This window comes from Muntiacus reevesi, chromosome 2 (assembly GCF_963930625.1).
Source record: "Muntiacus reevesi chromosome 2, mMunRee1.1, whole genome shotgun sequence".
In the NCBI taxonomy this organism is placed as follows: Eukaryota; Metazoa; Chordata; class Mammalia; order Artiodactyla; family Cervidae; genus Muntiacus; species Muntiacus reevesi.
In genome coordinates, this window is record NC_089250.1 from 11111862 (window position 1) to 11130362 (window position 18501).

Below are 18501 nucleotides of genomic sequence, written 5' to 3' on the forward strand. Positions count from 1 at the left end.
ATTAGTGACATAAAATAAATTTAAATATACAACACACTCATTAAGGCAAGTATGCAGTCAAACCCAGAATACTCTAATATGTAACATGGTGGTATGTTTAACAAAGTAACTAGTATTAAGGCTAAAGGATAAGAGCATTCAAAATAACTATACCCCTAGTAAAATATAAAATTCGTAAATCACAAACATTAGCTCAAGTTAGAAATCATTTTACCGGAAAATAACAAATGACCTACTGTTAAATATTGATATAGGCTTACCCATCAGGACCTTTATTCTCCATAGCAGGAAACTCCTGCTTGTTATTTCCTCCACTCTTTCTCTGCTGAATCAATCGACTCTCAGCAGCAGCATCGCATACATTGTCTGATACTTCCACTTCACTACTTTTGTGCTTCTTTTCTTCTTCAACCTTTAATGAAAGTTTGACACCAAGAATAATTGCTATTACTTAATTCTAAAGACTCTGTTTTCAATTTATTATTTGACTCAGCATTTGCCCAGATTTTAAGTGATAAAAATATTTTTGTGCTTACATTAATTTTATCACAAGTCACTGAAAGTTTTGTAAAATGTGCTTCTTTCTGTTTAAGGGAAAGAAACAAAATTCCCAAAATTTCAAGAAAGGCTTTCTTAATAAGATACAATTATTCACAACCAGTCTTCCCCATCTGACTGGCAGAGATAGAGAAACAAAAACACATCACATATGTCCTCTTCAGTTTTTACCACCTGGATTTTCCATTGAACAGTCAGATGTAGAGGAGGTGACACCTTAGTGCCTCACAAACAGAAAAGCAGCTTTCTTCTTTCTGCACTAAAACTATTCTTTCCCCACTGCCTTTTCCAATTCTTTTTTCATTTGGATCCAGGAGACAGCAAAAAATCTGATGGTGTTCACTGAAATATGTGAACCAAAGTTTACCAAAACACAAGGAGCAGAATGAAACTGAGGAGGTGTTAGTCTGGAATTCTGGAATATAAGGAATGCTTCCCAATTCCACATTCAATAACCATCCAATTTTATAGCTAGAGGGTATAGAAATAACTATCTATCTTTGCCCCACTATTTACCAATAACAGCTTTAAAATCAAAAAAGGTTAAATGAGTTGTTCAAAGCCCCTAAAGTGGCATTCCCTAACATTTTATGGCACCAAAAGAGATGATACAATTCTGTCATCTTGAATCTGATAAAATTACCAAATGAATTCCTCAAATGAATCAGGTAAGTTAAAAGCGTGACTTTGGCAAAGTAATTTAATTCGTTAATTGGGGGTAGGGTTCATTCTGCTTTTTCTTTAAAGGAGAATAGCTACTTTTTCCTCTTTATTTGTCTTACACAGAAGAGCAAGCACGTTTAAAAACCTACTACTGAAGAAAGAAAAATCTCACAGCATCTCCAATCTCAGTTTTTCCTTTGGAGATAAACACTTGATTATTTTCTCTTTTTTGGTGCTGAGAGTTTATACTATCTATGGGCTTCCCTGGTGGCTCAGATGTTAAAGAATCTGCTTTCAATGCAGGAGACCTGGCTTCGATCCCTGGGTTGGGAAGATCCCGTGGAGAAGGGAACAGCTATCCACTCCAATGATATTCTGGCCTGGAGAAATCCGTGGACAGGGCAGCCTGGCCAGCTACAGTCCATGGGGTCACAAAGAGTCAGACACGACTGACCAACTCTCGCACACACACACATACTAGCTATGTGACAAAATCACACATGTCAAAACTTACTACATCTTAGTAAACAACATAGTGAAGCGGTCTCTCTCAAAAGAGACATCTGCGAGTGGTGATTAAAGCATATGTGGGAGCGCATGTATTTGTTATTAAAAACATCCTGAAGTGGCCATGTTCGAAATCTAAGTGCCCAGGCACTGCGGAAAGCAGAGAAGATGACATATATTCAACCACAATGAAGAGATTAGAGGGAACACGTGTTCATGTCCCTTCTCTCAGTTTCTGCTTTCTTCCCATTCTGTGGAAATACAACTTATATTTAATCCAACAGAGTTAAAAAACCTGCAAAACCCTCGTTGATCATACTCCTTCAACACTTTCCTTGGTGCTTATTCTGGCACAAAAGGTCACATGGGAAGGAGCTAAATGAGTTTCCCAGTCCATATGCAAGACTGACAGAGACAGAATTAGACTGATTGAAGGACAAAAGCTATGAAAACAGTTTCCTGAATTCCTATTATGTGGAAGGCAGAAATAACTTATTTCTACACAAGTACCTATTTAAATGACCCCACTTTATTCATAAGTAGAAAATCAAAATGGACCAGATCATCCAGAAAGGGCAAAACCAAAGCAAGAGCAAATGAAACTCTACCTCTTTTGGAAGTTGAATTTTCTTTTTTCCCAAAGCTAACAACACTACTTGTAACATGTCTATTTCATTCTTAAACCTCTGCATATCCTTCTGTCCATTCTTCACTTAGATACACTTTGGATGCTCTGTGACTATTCGGTGGAGGAGAATTCCCATTTTCAAATTCGGCTTCCACGCTTTCGTCGTCACTAGCACTGCAATTACCTGCATGCAGGAGCTTCTGGAACCAGTCCTGTATTGGTTTGCTTTTCTTATCAGGATTTTTCATGACAGCAGGAGTACCGTGACTTTTTATTTCAATTATGTGTTTCATCTTACCGGAGCAGACAAGCCACAGACTAGACTGACGTGTCTATCCAATGTCTAATTTCCCATTCATGGGATTTTGCCTCATATTGTCTGATATTTGCATATCAAACTCTTGGTCTTCTTTCACTTCAAATGTAACTACCTGCTCCCTTACTTTTTTATTTTCTGCCTCATTATAAAAACTCTCCTCATTTTTGATAAACACATGTTCAATATCTAGTTTATCACTTTCAAGGTCTATTTTATTTTCCCTGAAACAAAGCTTTGAAGATGACTGACAAGCGTATCCCGGGGACCCATAGTTCATGCGACGAAAAACCATTTTCGAGACTGGGTTCTTTTTGTTCAGGACATACTTGGAATTCTAGAGACAGATACTCCAAATGCATCTTTCTCCCCACAATCAGCTATATTATTTGTCATGTTAGGAGGTATTTCCTTTCTTTGCTCCTTCTTTAAGGTGATCATATAGTGGCTCCTCCTTAGGACAGATGATAATTTTGTATTTCTCACAAATTTCACCTAACTTCTGCTTTAAGTCATTTGTGATGGTTCTAACTTCTCTTTCCATTCTAATTTGCCATGTTTGATCCACATTTTTTCATACTTCTCCACACAAGGAGGCCTTGAACATACAGATCTGTCCTGTCTACCACATTCCTTATTCATTTCTGGTTCTTGAGGCAATTTTTGCAGCTGCAAAAGTGGAAGATTAATTGGGTTGATTTGATTTTCAGGTGTCTTTTCTGTCAGGGTACATGTGTGCAAAATAATATAATCCTTAACTAATAGTATGGATAAATAAAAATCAGAAACTCATTAAAATTTTACTGTTAAACTTCTTCATTTATATGTAACTACTCACAAATCACCAGATCACAACTAAGCAGTGAAAAATAACTTGCCTTACCGGAAAATAGGAGAAAAACAGTAACTCACAAACCCAATTTTGTCACTGCTTGACTGAATTAAACAATTCATACACATTAAATCTACCAAAAATGAATTAGATGATTTTTAATGTTACAAATGCTTCTTCCCTTAAAAATAGTTCACTTCACAATACCGTATATGGGGAGTCCCTACAGCATGTCTGTTAAGGTTTTGGTTTTCTTTTTTAAGGACTAATATCTGGAGAACAGACAAACTTTATATGACCAGGAGCCAAAATCAATTAACACTAATCAGAAAGAGGAACCAATTCCTAAATTTTAATGTAAATCATATATCATGATAGTGCTGTACATCAGTACATATTGCCTGCTCACATTCAGCTCTGTGTGTGCTAGGTCGTGTCTGACTCTCTGCCACCCCAAGGACTGTAGTCCCCCAGGCTCCTCTGGCCACGGGGATTCTCCAAGCAAGAAGACTTCAGTGGGTTGCCACACCCTCCTCAACCCATGCCTTCCCAACCCAGGGATCGAACCCAGGTCTCCCACATTGCAGGCGGATTCTTTCTGTCTGAGCCGCCAGGGAAGCCCGACCACACTGGAGTGGGTGCCCTATCCCTTCTCCAGGGAGATTTCTCGACCCAGGAATTGAAACGGGGTCTCCTGCATTGCAGGCAGATTCTTTACCAGATGAGCTACCCAGGAAGCCCCAACATTCAGTTATATTATGTTCTAATATCCACCAAAGAAAGTGGATAAAGCATTTTTAGTAATATCTACTGATTTCCCACCCTGAAAAGAAATAAATTCGAACGTTATTATTTGTACCCTAAAAACAAAGGTCCAATCTAGAAGGTTCGATTCTCTTAATAGGCAACTGGGTTGATTCTATGACTCCAATCTCTCCCTGAATGTTCATCCCTAAGTCGATTATGCCGAGATCACAGGCAGAATGAATCGTTCATCTTGACGGCAGTGACTGGCGATTTCAATGGAAAACCTTGAGCCACTGGGAATGATTTCTCTTTACATGTATCTAGGTCAGGGGCCGTCATATTGTTCAGAATTTCAACTGCTTAATCTTACGATTCAGTCTTTGATATCACCTTCTTAATCATGTAATGAAGTTATAAAAATGGCAAAAGTAAACAAGTCAGGAAATTTTTTTCCCTCAATTCCAAAGACGAGCTATAAATTATAATAGATTCGAACAGTATTTTAAGTTGTATAATAAAAGTGCTATAAAAACTATTAAATTATTAAGCTATTAAATTAAATTATTATATTAAATAATATAAAAACTACTAAATTAAAAAAATTAAATTATTAAATTATTATCTACCAATTCTAAAAGCATAATTTTGAAAGCCGATTTTATTTGTTATGGACTCTGTTACACACTGTATTGTGTTGGTAAAGCATAGAAAATGGTATTAAACCAGAAATTTAAATTTCTAGTTTTCCTCACCTGTGAATGGTTATTTTCATTTCCATCAAGTTTTTCTTGTTCTTCCTCCAATATCGCTTCCATGTCTAGTTCTCCTGACAAATCTGCATCTTTAGTTAAAATTACTTAGAATATTTAGACAAAAAACATAATCTTTATTTAAAACACAGATTTAAAACATTGTACCAAATGACAGCTTAAGTCGAAAATTTATCTTCAGATGAATATTTACTTGTTTAAGAAATACTTCCAATGATCAAAACTTCAACAAACCATTTGGGAAACACCAGATGTCACCAGGATACAGGCACACAAACACCTCAAAGATTCATTCATGAATTCATCCAAGCATCAGTGAAAAAAACAATCAGAAACCAAACAGAATTTCAAAATACAGGGCAGACATATAAAGTCACAGTATATTCTCTTCTCTACTTCATGACAGTATCTTTTTAACAACATGCCAAGCTTCAACTACATTATTATTCTTAGTTTACAAATTCCTCTTACTTTTTGTGCTTTTATCAATTACTTCATCTGAAACGCTTCCCTGTGCTCTTCTGACAATTTACTTTTCATCTTTTAAGACTCAACCTGCTTTGTGAAGTTTCCCTTGATTATAGCTATCTTTCCCCAGATAAATAGGTCTCTGTTTCCTTGTAGCTACCTTAGTACTTTATAGATTTTTCTAGTGTATCTTTATAGACTTCTCTAGCGATCGATATACATCTAAACTGTGAATTATTTCTTCACATCTCTATCCTCTTGGCTTCTAGACTGCAGAGGGCATGCTGTTTAAAATCACGTTAGTATGAACAGTCTTTATTGTTTTTTCAATAATTACTTGTCTACCTAGATCTCACAAAGAGTCCCAGAGTTCTAAATATAATCCTGCTATCCACTCTCAGATGTATGCTAAATACTAGCCTAAACAAACTTGCTTCCTCCACACTCTCTTTGTTATTTATTATACTACCATGGTCAGAGGGAGAATGCAGACACCTTGCTAAGAGGAAGTGTTTGGCTGTAGCTTGCATAAAAGGAGTCAGCACAAGGTAGGTTTCGCCACAAACTCGAATCCGGATCCGTCAGAATGATGGTAAGGCCGTGCCCAGGTGGCGCACGGCTGAGTGCCCTGGGCTTCTGCATTACCTTGTTTGCTTTCTCTGTTTTCTGGCAGCGGAGACTGGCCCGGGTGATGGGGCATGGAATTCCCTACCAGAAACATCGCTGCGTTTTTCATCTTTTCTTTATCTGTTGCGGTCTTCTGTCCGAGTTCTGTGGGTGCTGACTGATTTTTGGTCACCAGTTGGGACACCAACGGACGCCGATCATCAACTTTCAAATGCCCGGCTCTTTGACAAGTCTCACTACTGAGGCTCCAACTAGTCGAATCCCAGTCTGAAAAATGTGAAAACAAAGTCTCCACTTATCAGGATCTGAGGAAGAAACAACTCTGACTACCTCGTACAAAGTCTTTCTTCAGAGAATCAGTTCCACATCCTTCTTCCCCTCAAATTCACTACCCTTCAGAGGTGACTCTATCTTTCATGCCACTGTCAATCATGAAGAGATGTTAACTAGGATGTCTCATTTCTTCTACTTTTCAATTTTCTAGTATTACTTTGACTCACTCAGTCTTTATTACATACTCTCTATTTCATAAGAACTTTATTATTATTTTCCTTCAAGATACAAATATTTTATTAACAAAATTTATCTCTAATTTATTTTACATTTAATTTTGCATGATGATATTGTGTGTTCTAGAGACCATGGTTTTAAAAACACTTTTAATGAATGGTACTACTTTAATTAATGGTAGAAGCCTAGACAACATATTAAAAAGCAAAGACATCACTTTGCTGACAAAGGTCCGTAGAGTCAAAGGTCTGGTTTTTCAGGAGTCACGTGTGAGAGCTGGACTATAAAGAAGTCTGAGTGCTGAAGAATTGACGCTTTCAAACTGTGGTGCTGGGGAGACTCTTGAGAGAACCCTGGACAGCACAGAGATCAAACCAGTCAATCCTAAGGGAGATCAACCCTGAATATTCACTGGAAGGACTGATGCTGAAGCTGAAGCTTCAATACTTTGCGCATCTGATGTGAACAGCTGGCTCACCGGAAAAGCACCTGATGCTGGGAAAGACTGAGGGCAGGATGAGAAGAGAAGGGCAAGCAGAGAAGGGGGCGGCAGAGGATGAGATGTTTTGGACAGCATCGCTGATTCCATGGACATGAACCTGGGTGAACTCCGGGAGGTGGTGAGGAAGAGAGAGGCCTGGCTGCAGTCCATGGGGTCACAAAGAATCAGGCACGACTTAGCGACTGAACACCACCACCATCAACAAGTACTTTAATTTCAACGAGATGGTCTTTCCTCGATGTACATATATCTTCAGAACTCATTTTGAAAGCCTTGGAGAAACATCATACCCTGGAGAAGGAAATGGCAACCCACTCCAGTACGCTTGCCTCTTGCCTGGAAAATCTCTTGGACAGAGGATCCTGGCGGGCTACACTCCATGAGGTCGCAGTGGTTGAACACAACTTAGCGACTAAACAAAAACATCATAAACTTATATAAGAAATGATAGCCTTGTGTGTGACTAATTGTTTCCATGTGAAAATAGGTAAGTCTAGGACCACACTGGATCCAAAGAGCACAGAGGGCCATGAGACAGGAATGAATACACCACAAAAAACTAAAACTGCTAGATCTGAATTTCTTAACAGAAGTCAAAGAAACAAGCAAGAAATGTAAAAGTGAAACTTAACCCTGTGTCAACACAAGGGCCCCTTTATCATTTTATATACAGCCACTTCAATGGTTTAAAACAGTGATTCTCAAGTGTCCCCTCAAAATCGCTGAAGTCCAGAGACCCATCGGGTCAGGGGGTACAAGAGGTCAGCACTCTTTTCACAACAACACTAAACGTTACCTCCATTCTCATGCTGTTCTGTGGGCAGTGGCATTCTTCAGAGACACGATATGTGATATCATAACACTAAGGACTAATGGAATTAGCAACTATGATGGTGTGTGCTTGTATTTTAAGTTTTTCTGTTTTATTTTCCAATACAGTGAACAACAAGAAACAAAGTTCCTTGGAATTCTCAATAATTTTGAGAAGTATAAAAGGATCCTAAAGCCAAAAACTTTCAGAATCCCTGTTTTGAAAGATTATGTCTATCGCATCTAAGGTATGATTACTTCTCCTACTCCTAATAATCAAAGACACCACAAACACACACACACACTCAGTCTGCTAATCAAAACATCTGACTGGCCTACATTCATCTGTGTAAGAACACTAAAATGAAATAATTATAAGCTGAAATACAACTGACATATTAGCAAGCGAAGCTTTACTCTAGGGAAAGGTCAGAGTTCAAAAATAAGCATTTTTGGACACTGGAAAAATCTTAGGGTCTAATAATAATTAATCTCTGAGAATTCCTGAGAGTATAGAGATTCCAAACTGAGAATTTAATGGATAACGAAACATATACACAAACATCTTGAGTTCAAGCTTACATTTTAAACATTTCTTGTTCATATGCTTGTGAATATCTTTTCTTTTAAAACATGGGTACCAAAAATAACATTTTCCTTATGTATGTCCAATTCTTCAATTAAATTTGCAAAAAGAAGTTAGGAGTACGAAGAGCTAGCATTTCAAATATTTCAGTGTCCGTCTTTCCTGAAGGGACTTCCCTGATGGCTCAATGGCAAAGCATCTGCCTGCAATGCAGGAGCCAGAGTTAAGTGTGTATCGCAAAATTTACCTGAAATAGATGTTTGTGGATCGTTCGTTCCTACTGTTTTATTAGGAACAGAATCTTTCACTCCGACTGTGGGCTGAATGGGTTTGGAAACAAGTTGATTAATAAATAATGTGCATATGATACAATCCACAGTTCATAAATCAAGATAAAAGCATAAACATTTTTACCTTCACATTAGGATATTTCTCAGGAGACTCTAAAAGGCAAAAGGGACATAGAGTTAATCACATGTAAATATGAAAGCCAGCCGTACATTCATGCAGAGTTAGTACCGAGCAGAATCCTCGTGCTCAGCCTTGACACTGAATACATTCGGTTTCAGTGTCTCGTTTTTAGGGAGATGTTAGGACACTGGCAAGACAGACTTATGAATCCATTACAGACAGTGAAGAAAAACAGGAATACAGGGTTACCAAAACATGCAGTAAGATTTCAAAAGTAACATCATGTTTTCAATGACTTTATAGAAAATATTAAAGAGCACACAGACCAACGTGAACATGCTGACTGATGAGGAGAAAATTAATCTTAATCAGAGGAGCAAACCATGACCCCAAGAAGATAAATGTGAAAGCTGATGGTAAAATGCAACAGTATATCTTGAATCCAAGACAAGAGTAACAGTTACACCGTTATACAAGTATTTAACATGCTCTTCAATCTGTCCAGTCATGTAAGAAGTGCACAGTTGGGATGACCGTTCAGCCGAAAATGTAATTCATTTCTCATCAGAGAAAGCAATGACCTGACTAGCTCGAATATACACTTGTAGAAAAACGTTTCATAAAAGTATTCATTTTTTTCCACACCCACGTGGGCTACTGCTATGCCTGCATGTCTGGGCTCCTCTAGTTCAGCCATCTTAAAGTTTCTCGATCCACTCACGCAAGAAGGCATGTAAGACACACCTACGAAATAATGCCCCAAAGATTTTCAACATTGAAATACAATGATCAAAAAGGAAATAATAAATTTAATTGCCACACAATTATTAGATGTTCAAAATCTTGCATGTTTTAAAATCAGTGTAGTATTTCTTGAAAATACCAATTCTAGCATTTAGGGAATGAACCCTATCAATCTGTTTTGTTTCAAAACTTAGTTTGGTTGGGTACATCATGCTAATGCTTAAAAGGATTTCTATGAAACAACTGTCAAAAAATCAGTTATCTTCTAAAAACAAGTCAATCCCTCCATATTCAAATCAATCTAATTTGAATAACAAATACCAGTACAACATACATCTTTGATGTCTATAGCTACTTGGAGTGGCTGGGGTTGACCCTACTTCTAGCACCCCCTCCCACCTCCAGGATTCCCTGGAGCAATAATGATCTTATCTCTTTTCAGGGTAAATACACTGAAGTCATCTAGAAGGTGTTCTCTCAAGTGCACCATCAACTCCAAACTCACCTCCCTAAGGCCTTCCTTTCCTCCCTTTGTCCTTTCACTAGAGTCTTCCCTCTATGAAGGATAATCTCTGGATCCGTGGCCTTAATTTTCCCCCTTTACATTCTTTCTATGGATCATCCCACCACTTCTTTTGCCTTCTTTGCTTAGCAATGGTATCTTACACCTATAATTGCTACTTCAACTCTTTGCTTTCCGCTGGCTATAGACATGCTCAGAAAGAAAAACAAAATAATGCTCTCCCCTGATCCTGTTATGCCCTGCAATAGCCAGTGCTCTTCTTCCAGATTTCTCTAAAAGCAAGGCTAGACCCTTGCTACTCGGAGAGCTTGTTAGAAATGCAGGATCTCAGACCTCGTGCTCAGCATGTCCACTTCACACAGGGTCCCCAGGCGCCTAATTAAAATTTGAGAAACTGGTCTACACAGTCTGCTTCTACATGACTTCAACTTAACCTATTCTCCTGAAATCTTAGCCTCAACTTCCTCACTCTAACACTTCCCCCCAGACTGAAACTGCATGACAAGCTGGAAACTTTACAGTGGACTCTCTATCAGGTTGTAGGTTCCTTGATCTCTCTATCATGTCCCCCGCTCTCTCCTTTCCAGTTCTCTTATTTTGGCCTATGTGACACCGTCCTATAAAGCAGCGACATTTTGTAGGACGTCAATTTGCAAACATTTACAGCTGAGCACCTATGCCCATGTTCCTCCACAAAGGATAACGCACAGCCCCAAATGACTTCGTAACAATGAGGAAAACAGAAAGCGGGGGAAACTTTGCTGCTCTTCTCTGACAAGTTTAGGTGCAGGAAGCTCACTTCACAGTCACCGCCCACGTCAAACACTCTCCCTTTTCCTAAAGACCTATCTTACTTACGGCCCCTCCCCCATAGGCCCTTGCTTCTTTTTCCTTCATTTCCTCCCTGTGCCCTCTGCCTCTGTCATCCTCCATTCCCTCTTTCCTCTTATTTCTCAACCTTCCTTTGGCTGTTGAGTATCTTGAAACAGAACCAATAATTTTTTCTTTTGTCCATGTGCCATGTGGAGTCTTAGTTCCCTCACCAGGGATCGAGCCTCCACCCCTGCCCTGGACAGTCTTAATATTTGGACCTCCAAGAAGTCCAGGAACTAATAATTTAGCTCCTTAAACTGGATTCTCAATTTCAACTGTGCCTGACACCTGATAAGATACACAATTTCCCTCCTCTTCTCATCTTTTTCCTCCCTATGCATCTGACAGGTGGGGTGTTTTTTTTTTTTTTTTTTGCCTGTTAGAATATTCCCATTTTAAATCAATGTTCTGTCAAATAACCTTTCTATAAAATACAGCTCTTACCTTCTGCTTGTCCATTTAATGTATTTTTTCCTCTTTCATCTCCAGATAAATGATCCAGAAACTTCTGTGGAACACTCTCAGAGATACTCTGTTAAAATGAATATTGAGTTCCATGAAGGTTTCCTAATGTCTTCTTAAGAAAATACCCTACTTTTAAAAACTGCCTACATTTAACCCAGTTAAGATAGGTTTTGCCAAGATCTCACAGCTGCCAACTGACAGAACCTGGATGCTGACTTCATACACTGCTGGATCACCAGGCAGTGGCTGCCAGCAATGAAGACATCAGGCCCTTCCTATCTCCTTCCATAGCTGCCACCTTCAAACAGGGCATCGTTACTTTATGTTACCTCAGGTACGGCTGCCATAAAGGGGCTCTGCCCTGCTACTTAAGTTGAGTCACTCAGTCATGTCTGACTCTTTGCGACCCCATGGACTGTAGCCCGCCTAGCTTCTCCATCCATGGGATTTTCTTGGCAAGAGTACTGGAGTGGATTGCCATTTCCTTCTCCAGGGGATCTTCCCGACCCAGGGATCGAACGTTGCTCTAATACGTTGTAGGCAGACGCTTTACCGTCGGAGCCACCAGGGAAGTCCCCCTGCTACTTAAACAATCCAAAATGGTTTGTACTTATTAAAACACTGCTAAAGCAAACTGCTGCTATTACAATCCCACATATTTATTACTATTCCCCATACTTTTGCTTCTGTTGAAATGTTTCTTTCAGATTAATCTGACAATCCAAACACAGTAACACTTTCAAGTTTCAAGCACTATCTTTCAAGGTCCAAGTGATAAAAAACCACAATTCAACCTGTTTCTCTCTGACCCTCTCTAGCAGGTTTACAGATGCGTATGTACCAAATAAACATACATTTGGCTGGGAGATTGGGACTGACACATACACGCTACACACTATTGTGTATAAAACAGGTAACTGATGAGGACCTGCTGTCTAGCACAGGGAATGCCACTCAATATTCTGCAATGGCCCATATGGGAAAGAATCTAAAAAAGAGGTGATAAACACATACACACACACACACACACACACACATACACACACACAAAACAAAGAAACATGGCCATGGACTGACCACACACACACACACACACACAAAACAAAGAAACATGTGGCCATGGACTGACCTCACACACACACACACACACACACACACACAAAACAAAGAAATATGTGGCCATGCACACGCACGCACACGCACACACACACACACACACACACACACAACAAAGAAACATGTGGCCATGGACTGACCTGAAACAATCTTTCAATATTCAGATAAATGTAACTTCAGAACTCAAACAGATTCCTTACCATCTCTAAGCCTTGGTTTCTGTACTACACTGACTCCATTAGGTGAACCTTGCAAATGAACAAAAGTGTACTATGTGGTAATATTTAGCACGGAGTGTAGGTTAAAAGAAACAACAAAGTTTTGATGGGGAAATGCAAAGGTGAGAAAGTCACAGCATCTCCTGCTTTCATGTTCTTATTACTCAGGGCTTACATTTCAAAATAGTAACAGAAGACGGTACCTCAGAATCCCAAGGCGATTCTGTATCTTCCTCTTCTCCCAGTCCTACAGCTGACATCATGTCTGTAATATGCAGTCACAGATACATTAATGAGAACATTCACTACTATGAATTTTAAAGACATATGTAAGTCTATCTCTATCCACAAATATTTCAATAAAATAAACTAGTGGAAAAGAATTTCAGAGGGTTGAAGCATTTTCAGGAATATAAAGTTGGTAGTAGGTAGGACACTTCTGAAGAAAGAGAGCAAAAGAAATGTACTTAAAACAAAATGGATATCGTATTTGGATCCATACCCTTTACATGTTTTTATATTTGCTTTTAAGTATAGAAAAAATTCACAGACATTCACTAACTTACCATGTTTATTATTTTTGTGTGCTCTATCAACAGAAGTCAAATGCTCATGACTTGCTTGTTCTTGGGGAGCCCTTTCAATAATAGAAGTATCACTTTCTTTTTCAACAAGTTCTGGTTTTGGGGCTCCTTCCTATAAAAACAAGACAAAATGAAACCAAAACCCAACTTCAGAAAACATACTCATTCATTTGGTCATTCAGTCCATCAGTAAGACGACAAGCAATCACTGTGTCTAGGACATCCTTTAGGATGTCCCGGGAGGAGTTAGAACTGTAAAGAAAAGTGACTCTGCTGTGTGTCTGGGTGAGGCAGAGACACATGAAAGCAAACAAGAGCAGAAGAGGATCCGTCGGCAGCTCTGCAGCTGAGGGGCAGAGAGTGCAGGACGGGCTCCAAGGGGCGAGGAGGCGGGAGGACCCGCGAAGCGCACGGAACGCTGGGACAGGGGCTGTGTCTCAGAGACAGAGCGTGCGGAGCCGGGATGGGAGGGGGGTTCCAGGAAGGGCGGCCCGAACCCACAGATGCGGTGTGCACCAATGTCAACAAGTCATGTGGAAAACAGATCACAGTTACTGGGAACTGTATCGAGAGACAAAACTGGAGCACCAGGTTCACACAGGAAGAAGCAAGTGTCATCTTCTTCCTTCAAGTGATGGGGATCTACTAAACAAGTAAAGGCATTACATCAACACAAAAATATTTTATTTTATTAGGTGCCATGCTTTGATTCAAATGAAAGGGAAAAGACTGCCCTGCACTAGGAAGTAGCAAGTTCAATTTGGTTCAGTCCCTCAGTCATGTCCGACTCTTTGTGACCCCATGGACGGCAGTACGCCAGGCCTCCCTGCTCATTGCCAACTCCCAAAGTTTACTCAAACTCATGTCCATTGTGTTGGTGATGCCATCCGACCATCTCATCCTCTGTCGTCCCCTTCTTCTCCTGCTTTCAATCATTCCCAGCATCAGGGTCTTTTCCAATGAGTCAGTTCTTCGCATCAGGTGGTCAAAATTTCAGCTTCAGCATCAGTCCTTCCAATGAATATTCAGGACTGATTTCCTTTAGGATGGACTGGTTGGATCTCCTTGAAGTCCAAGGGACTTGCAAGAGTCTTCTCCGACAACACAGTTCAAAAGCATCAATTCTTTGGCACTCAGCTGTCTTTATAGTCCAACTTTCACATCCATACTTGAGTACTGGAAAAATCAGAGCTTTGACTAGATGGACTTTTGTTGGCAAAGTAATGTCTCTGCTTTTTAATATGCTGCCTAGATTGGTCATAACTTTTCTTCCAAAGAGTAACTGTCTTTTAATTTCATGGCTGCAGTCACCATCTGCAGTGATTTTGGAGCCCAAGAAAATACAGTCTGTCACTGTTTCCACTGTTTCCCCATCTATTTCCCATGAAGTGATGGCACCGGATGCCATTATCTTAGGTTTTGGAATGTTGAGTCTTAAGCCAACCTTTTCACTCTCCTCTTTCACTTTCATCAAGAGGCTCTTTAGTTCTTCAATTTCTGCCATAAGCGTGGTGTCCTTTGCATATCTGAGGTTATTGATATTTTTCCCAGTCATCTTGATTCCAGCTTGTGCTTCATCCAGACCAGTGTTCCTCATGATGTACTCTGCACATAAGTGAAATAAGCAGGGTGACAATATATAGCCTTGATGTACTCCTTTCCCTATTTGGATATTTGGCCTTGGAGTAGAGAATGAAGCAGGGCAAAGGCTAATAGAGTTCTGCCAAGAGATCACACTGGTCATAGCAAACACCCGCTTCCAACAACACAAGAGAAGACTCTACGCATGGACATCACCAGATGGTCAATTCCGAAATCAGGTTGACTATACTCTTTGCAGCCAAAGATGGAGAAGTTCTATACAGTCAGCAAAAACAAGACCGGGAGCTGAGTGTGGCACAGCCCATGAACTCCTTATGGATAAATTCAGACGCAGACTGAAGGAAGCAGCAAACATGACAGTATGTACAGGAGGGCAGTAAAGAGGAAAACAGAAACCAAAAGCCTGTAAGCAAATCTCCACGTGGGCAGTAAGCACACCAGACACTGTGCATCACCCAAAGTGTCCATGCAACTGCAATTAAAAAGCTAATTTGGCTTTGAAAACAGCCAAACAGAAATGGTAACAGTCATTCTAAAACAAACTGCACAGCCAGGAGGAATGAAAAGATTAGCAAGCATATTTTAGAAAGGTTACTCTGGCAGCAACATAAAAAAGAACATCAGGGTATCCAAACTAGGAAAGAATATTTCAAGATTATAGGTGAGACAGTGAGTTATGGTGATAAGATATGAAAACTGATAAGCAGGCAGAAAATACTGAACTTCCTGAGTGACTGGAGCTGGTAATTTCAAGGACGTTTGGACTCCAGGATCTTTCCTACTGTGGCTGAAATTCAGGGATGCTGTCTACTAGGATGGGGAGGACAGATGAAGGAACAGCTTATAAACAGTCAGGGATGAGGGAAGCGTCAGGGATAACGCCTTCAGTTTGGGGTATAATAAATTATTTTGAGGCATGCAAGGGACTCAGAAGAAAGGATTTGGGTAAAAACATTTGAATTAGAAATAGATTAACTTCTTCAGGAAAAACATATACTTTAATTATTTGTAAAAGATACTAACTTGGTATAATTAATGCAAACCTAGGCAGAATTCTGAACTTTTGAAAATAAAACAATACCAGGGGAAGAAAACTATGAGATTAAAATGGTCAATTATATATTTCAACATGTTTCAAGGATATAAAAATATACTTTTTAAAAAATATGCAAATACTTGTTTCTGACATATTACCATAATAGGCATTTTTAAGTTTAATGAAAAGGTTTAATTGTAAAACACCCATTCAAGATGCTACAAGAAGACTCTGTTTTAAAATTGATCTTAAAAGACAAGTTTTAATTTGTAGAAGAGAAATGTTTATGTGAGGATGGAATTATGAGGCATTTTAAAGTACTACTGTGATGTAAGAAAGAAACAGAAAACCCTACTTGAAAAGATCTCATTCAAAATTGATGGAGAAATCAAAAGGTTTACAGATGAAACAAAAGTTAAGAGGATTTAGCACCACCAAACCAGCCTTACGACAAATACTAAAGGGACTTACAGCCAGTAAACACAAGAGAAAGGAAAGATCTACAAAAACAAACCAGAAACAATTAAGAAAATGTCAACAGGAACATATATATCAATTAGTACTTTAAATGTAAATGGATTCAATGCACCAACCAAAAGATACAGAATAACTGAATGAATACAAAAACAAGAGCCATATATATACTGCCCACAAGAGACCCGCTTCAGACCTAGAGACAAATACAGACTGAAAGTAAATGAATGGAAAAAGATATTCCATTTGAATGGTAACCAAAAGAAAGCCAGTGTGGCAATCCTTATTTCACACAAAACAGACTTTAAAATGAAGAATATCATAAGAGACGAAGAAGGACACTACATAATGATGAAAGGGTCAATCCAAGAAGAAGACATAACAATTGGAAATATTTATGCCCCCAACATAGAAAAACCACAATACACAAGGCAAGCAGTAACATGCATAAGAGGGGAATTCAAAAGCAACACAGTCATAGTGGGGGACTTTTAGCACCCCACTTACACCAATGGACAGATCATCAAGACAGAGAATCAAGTAAGGTGAAAAGACAGCCCTCAGATTGGGAGAAAATAATAGCAAATGAAGCAACAGACAGAGGATTAATCTCAAAAATATACAAGCAACTCCTGAAGCTCAATTCCAGAAAAATAAATGACCCAATCAAAAAATGGGACAAAGAACTAAACAGACATTTCGCCAAAGAAGACATACAGATGGCTAACACACACATGAAAAGATGCTCAACATCACTCATTATCAGAGAAATGCAAATCAAAACCACAATGAGGTACCATTACACGCCAGTCAGGATGGCTGCTATCCAAAAGTCTACAAGCAATAAATGCTGGAGAGGGTGTGGAGAAAAGGGAACCCTCTTACACTGTTGGTGGGAATGCAAACTAGTACAGACACTATGGAGAACAGTGTGGAGATTTCTTAAAAAACTGGAAATAGAACTGCCATATGACCCAGCAATCCCACTTCTGGGCATTCACACTGAGGAAACTAGATCTGAGACACATGCACCCCAATGTTCATCGCAGCACTGTTTGTAATAGCCAGGACATGGAAGCAACCTAGATGCCCATCAGCAGATGAATGGATAAGGAAGCTCTGGTACATATACACCATGGAATATTACTCAGCTGTTAAAAAGAATTCATTTGAATCAGTTCTAATGAGATGGATGAAACTGGAGCCCATTATACAGAGTGAAGTAAGCCAGAAAGATAAAAATCATTACAGCATACTAACATATATATGGAATTTAGAAAGATGGTAATGATAACCCTATACGCAAAACAGAAAAAGAGACACAGATGTACAGAACAGACTTTTGGACTCTGTGGGAGAAGACGAGGGTGGGATGTTTCGAGAGAATAGCATGTATATTGTCTATAAGGAAACAAATTACCAGCCCAGGTGGGATGCATGAGACAAGTGCTCGGGCCTGGTGCACTGGGAAGACCCAGAGGAATCGGGTGGAGAGGGAGGTGGGAGGGGGGATCGGGATGGGGAACATATGTAACTCCATGGCTGATTCATGTCAATGTGTGACAGAACCCACTGCAATGTTGTGGAGTATTTAGCCTCCAACTAATAAAAATAAATGAAAAAAAAAAAAAAAAAAAGACAGAGAACCAATAAGGAAACACAGAACTTCAATGAAACATTAGACCCAATGGACCTAGTTGATATCTTCAGGACTATCCATCCAAATGCAGAAGAATACACTTTGTTCTCAACTGCACATGGAACATTCTCCAGAAGAGATCACATCTTGGGCCACAGACCAAGCCTCAGTAAATTTTAAAACATTGAAAATATGTATCACGTATCTTCTCTGACCACAACACTATCAGACTAGATATCAACTACAGGAGAAAAATGGCAAAAAACACAAATTCATGGAGATTAAACAATTC

General features: G+C 39.3%; 1 protein-coding gene across 2 annotated transcripts in view; it reads right to left on the reverse strand.

Moving 5' to 3' along the window:
• Positions 1 to 104: 104 nt before the first annotated feature.
• Positions 105 to 18501, reverse strand: part of LOC136159092 (ankyrin repeat domain-containing protein 26-like) — a 51016-nt gene continuing 32619 nt past the window's right edge. For both annotated transcript variants that reach the window (XM_065920902.1, XM_065920903.1), the window contains exons 14-20: positions 13441 to 13570; positions 13078 to 13139; positions 11520 to 11607; positions 8939 to 8967; positions 8772 to 8844; positions 5004 to 6383; positions 105 to 412 (exon numbers count right to left, since the gene is read on the reverse strand). In XM_065920902.1, the coding sequence (XP_065776974.1) occupies positions 6028 to 6383; positions 8772 to 8844; positions 8939 to 8967; positions 11520 to 11607; positions 13078 to 13139; positions 13441 to 13570 (738 nt within the window). In that variant the 3' untranslated portion in view covers positions 105 to 412; positions 5004 to 6027. The remainder of the gene's footprint in view (positions 413 to 5003; positions 6384 to 8771; positions 8845 to 8938; positions 8968 to 11519; positions 11608 to 13077; positions 13140 to 13440; positions 13571 to 18501) is intronic.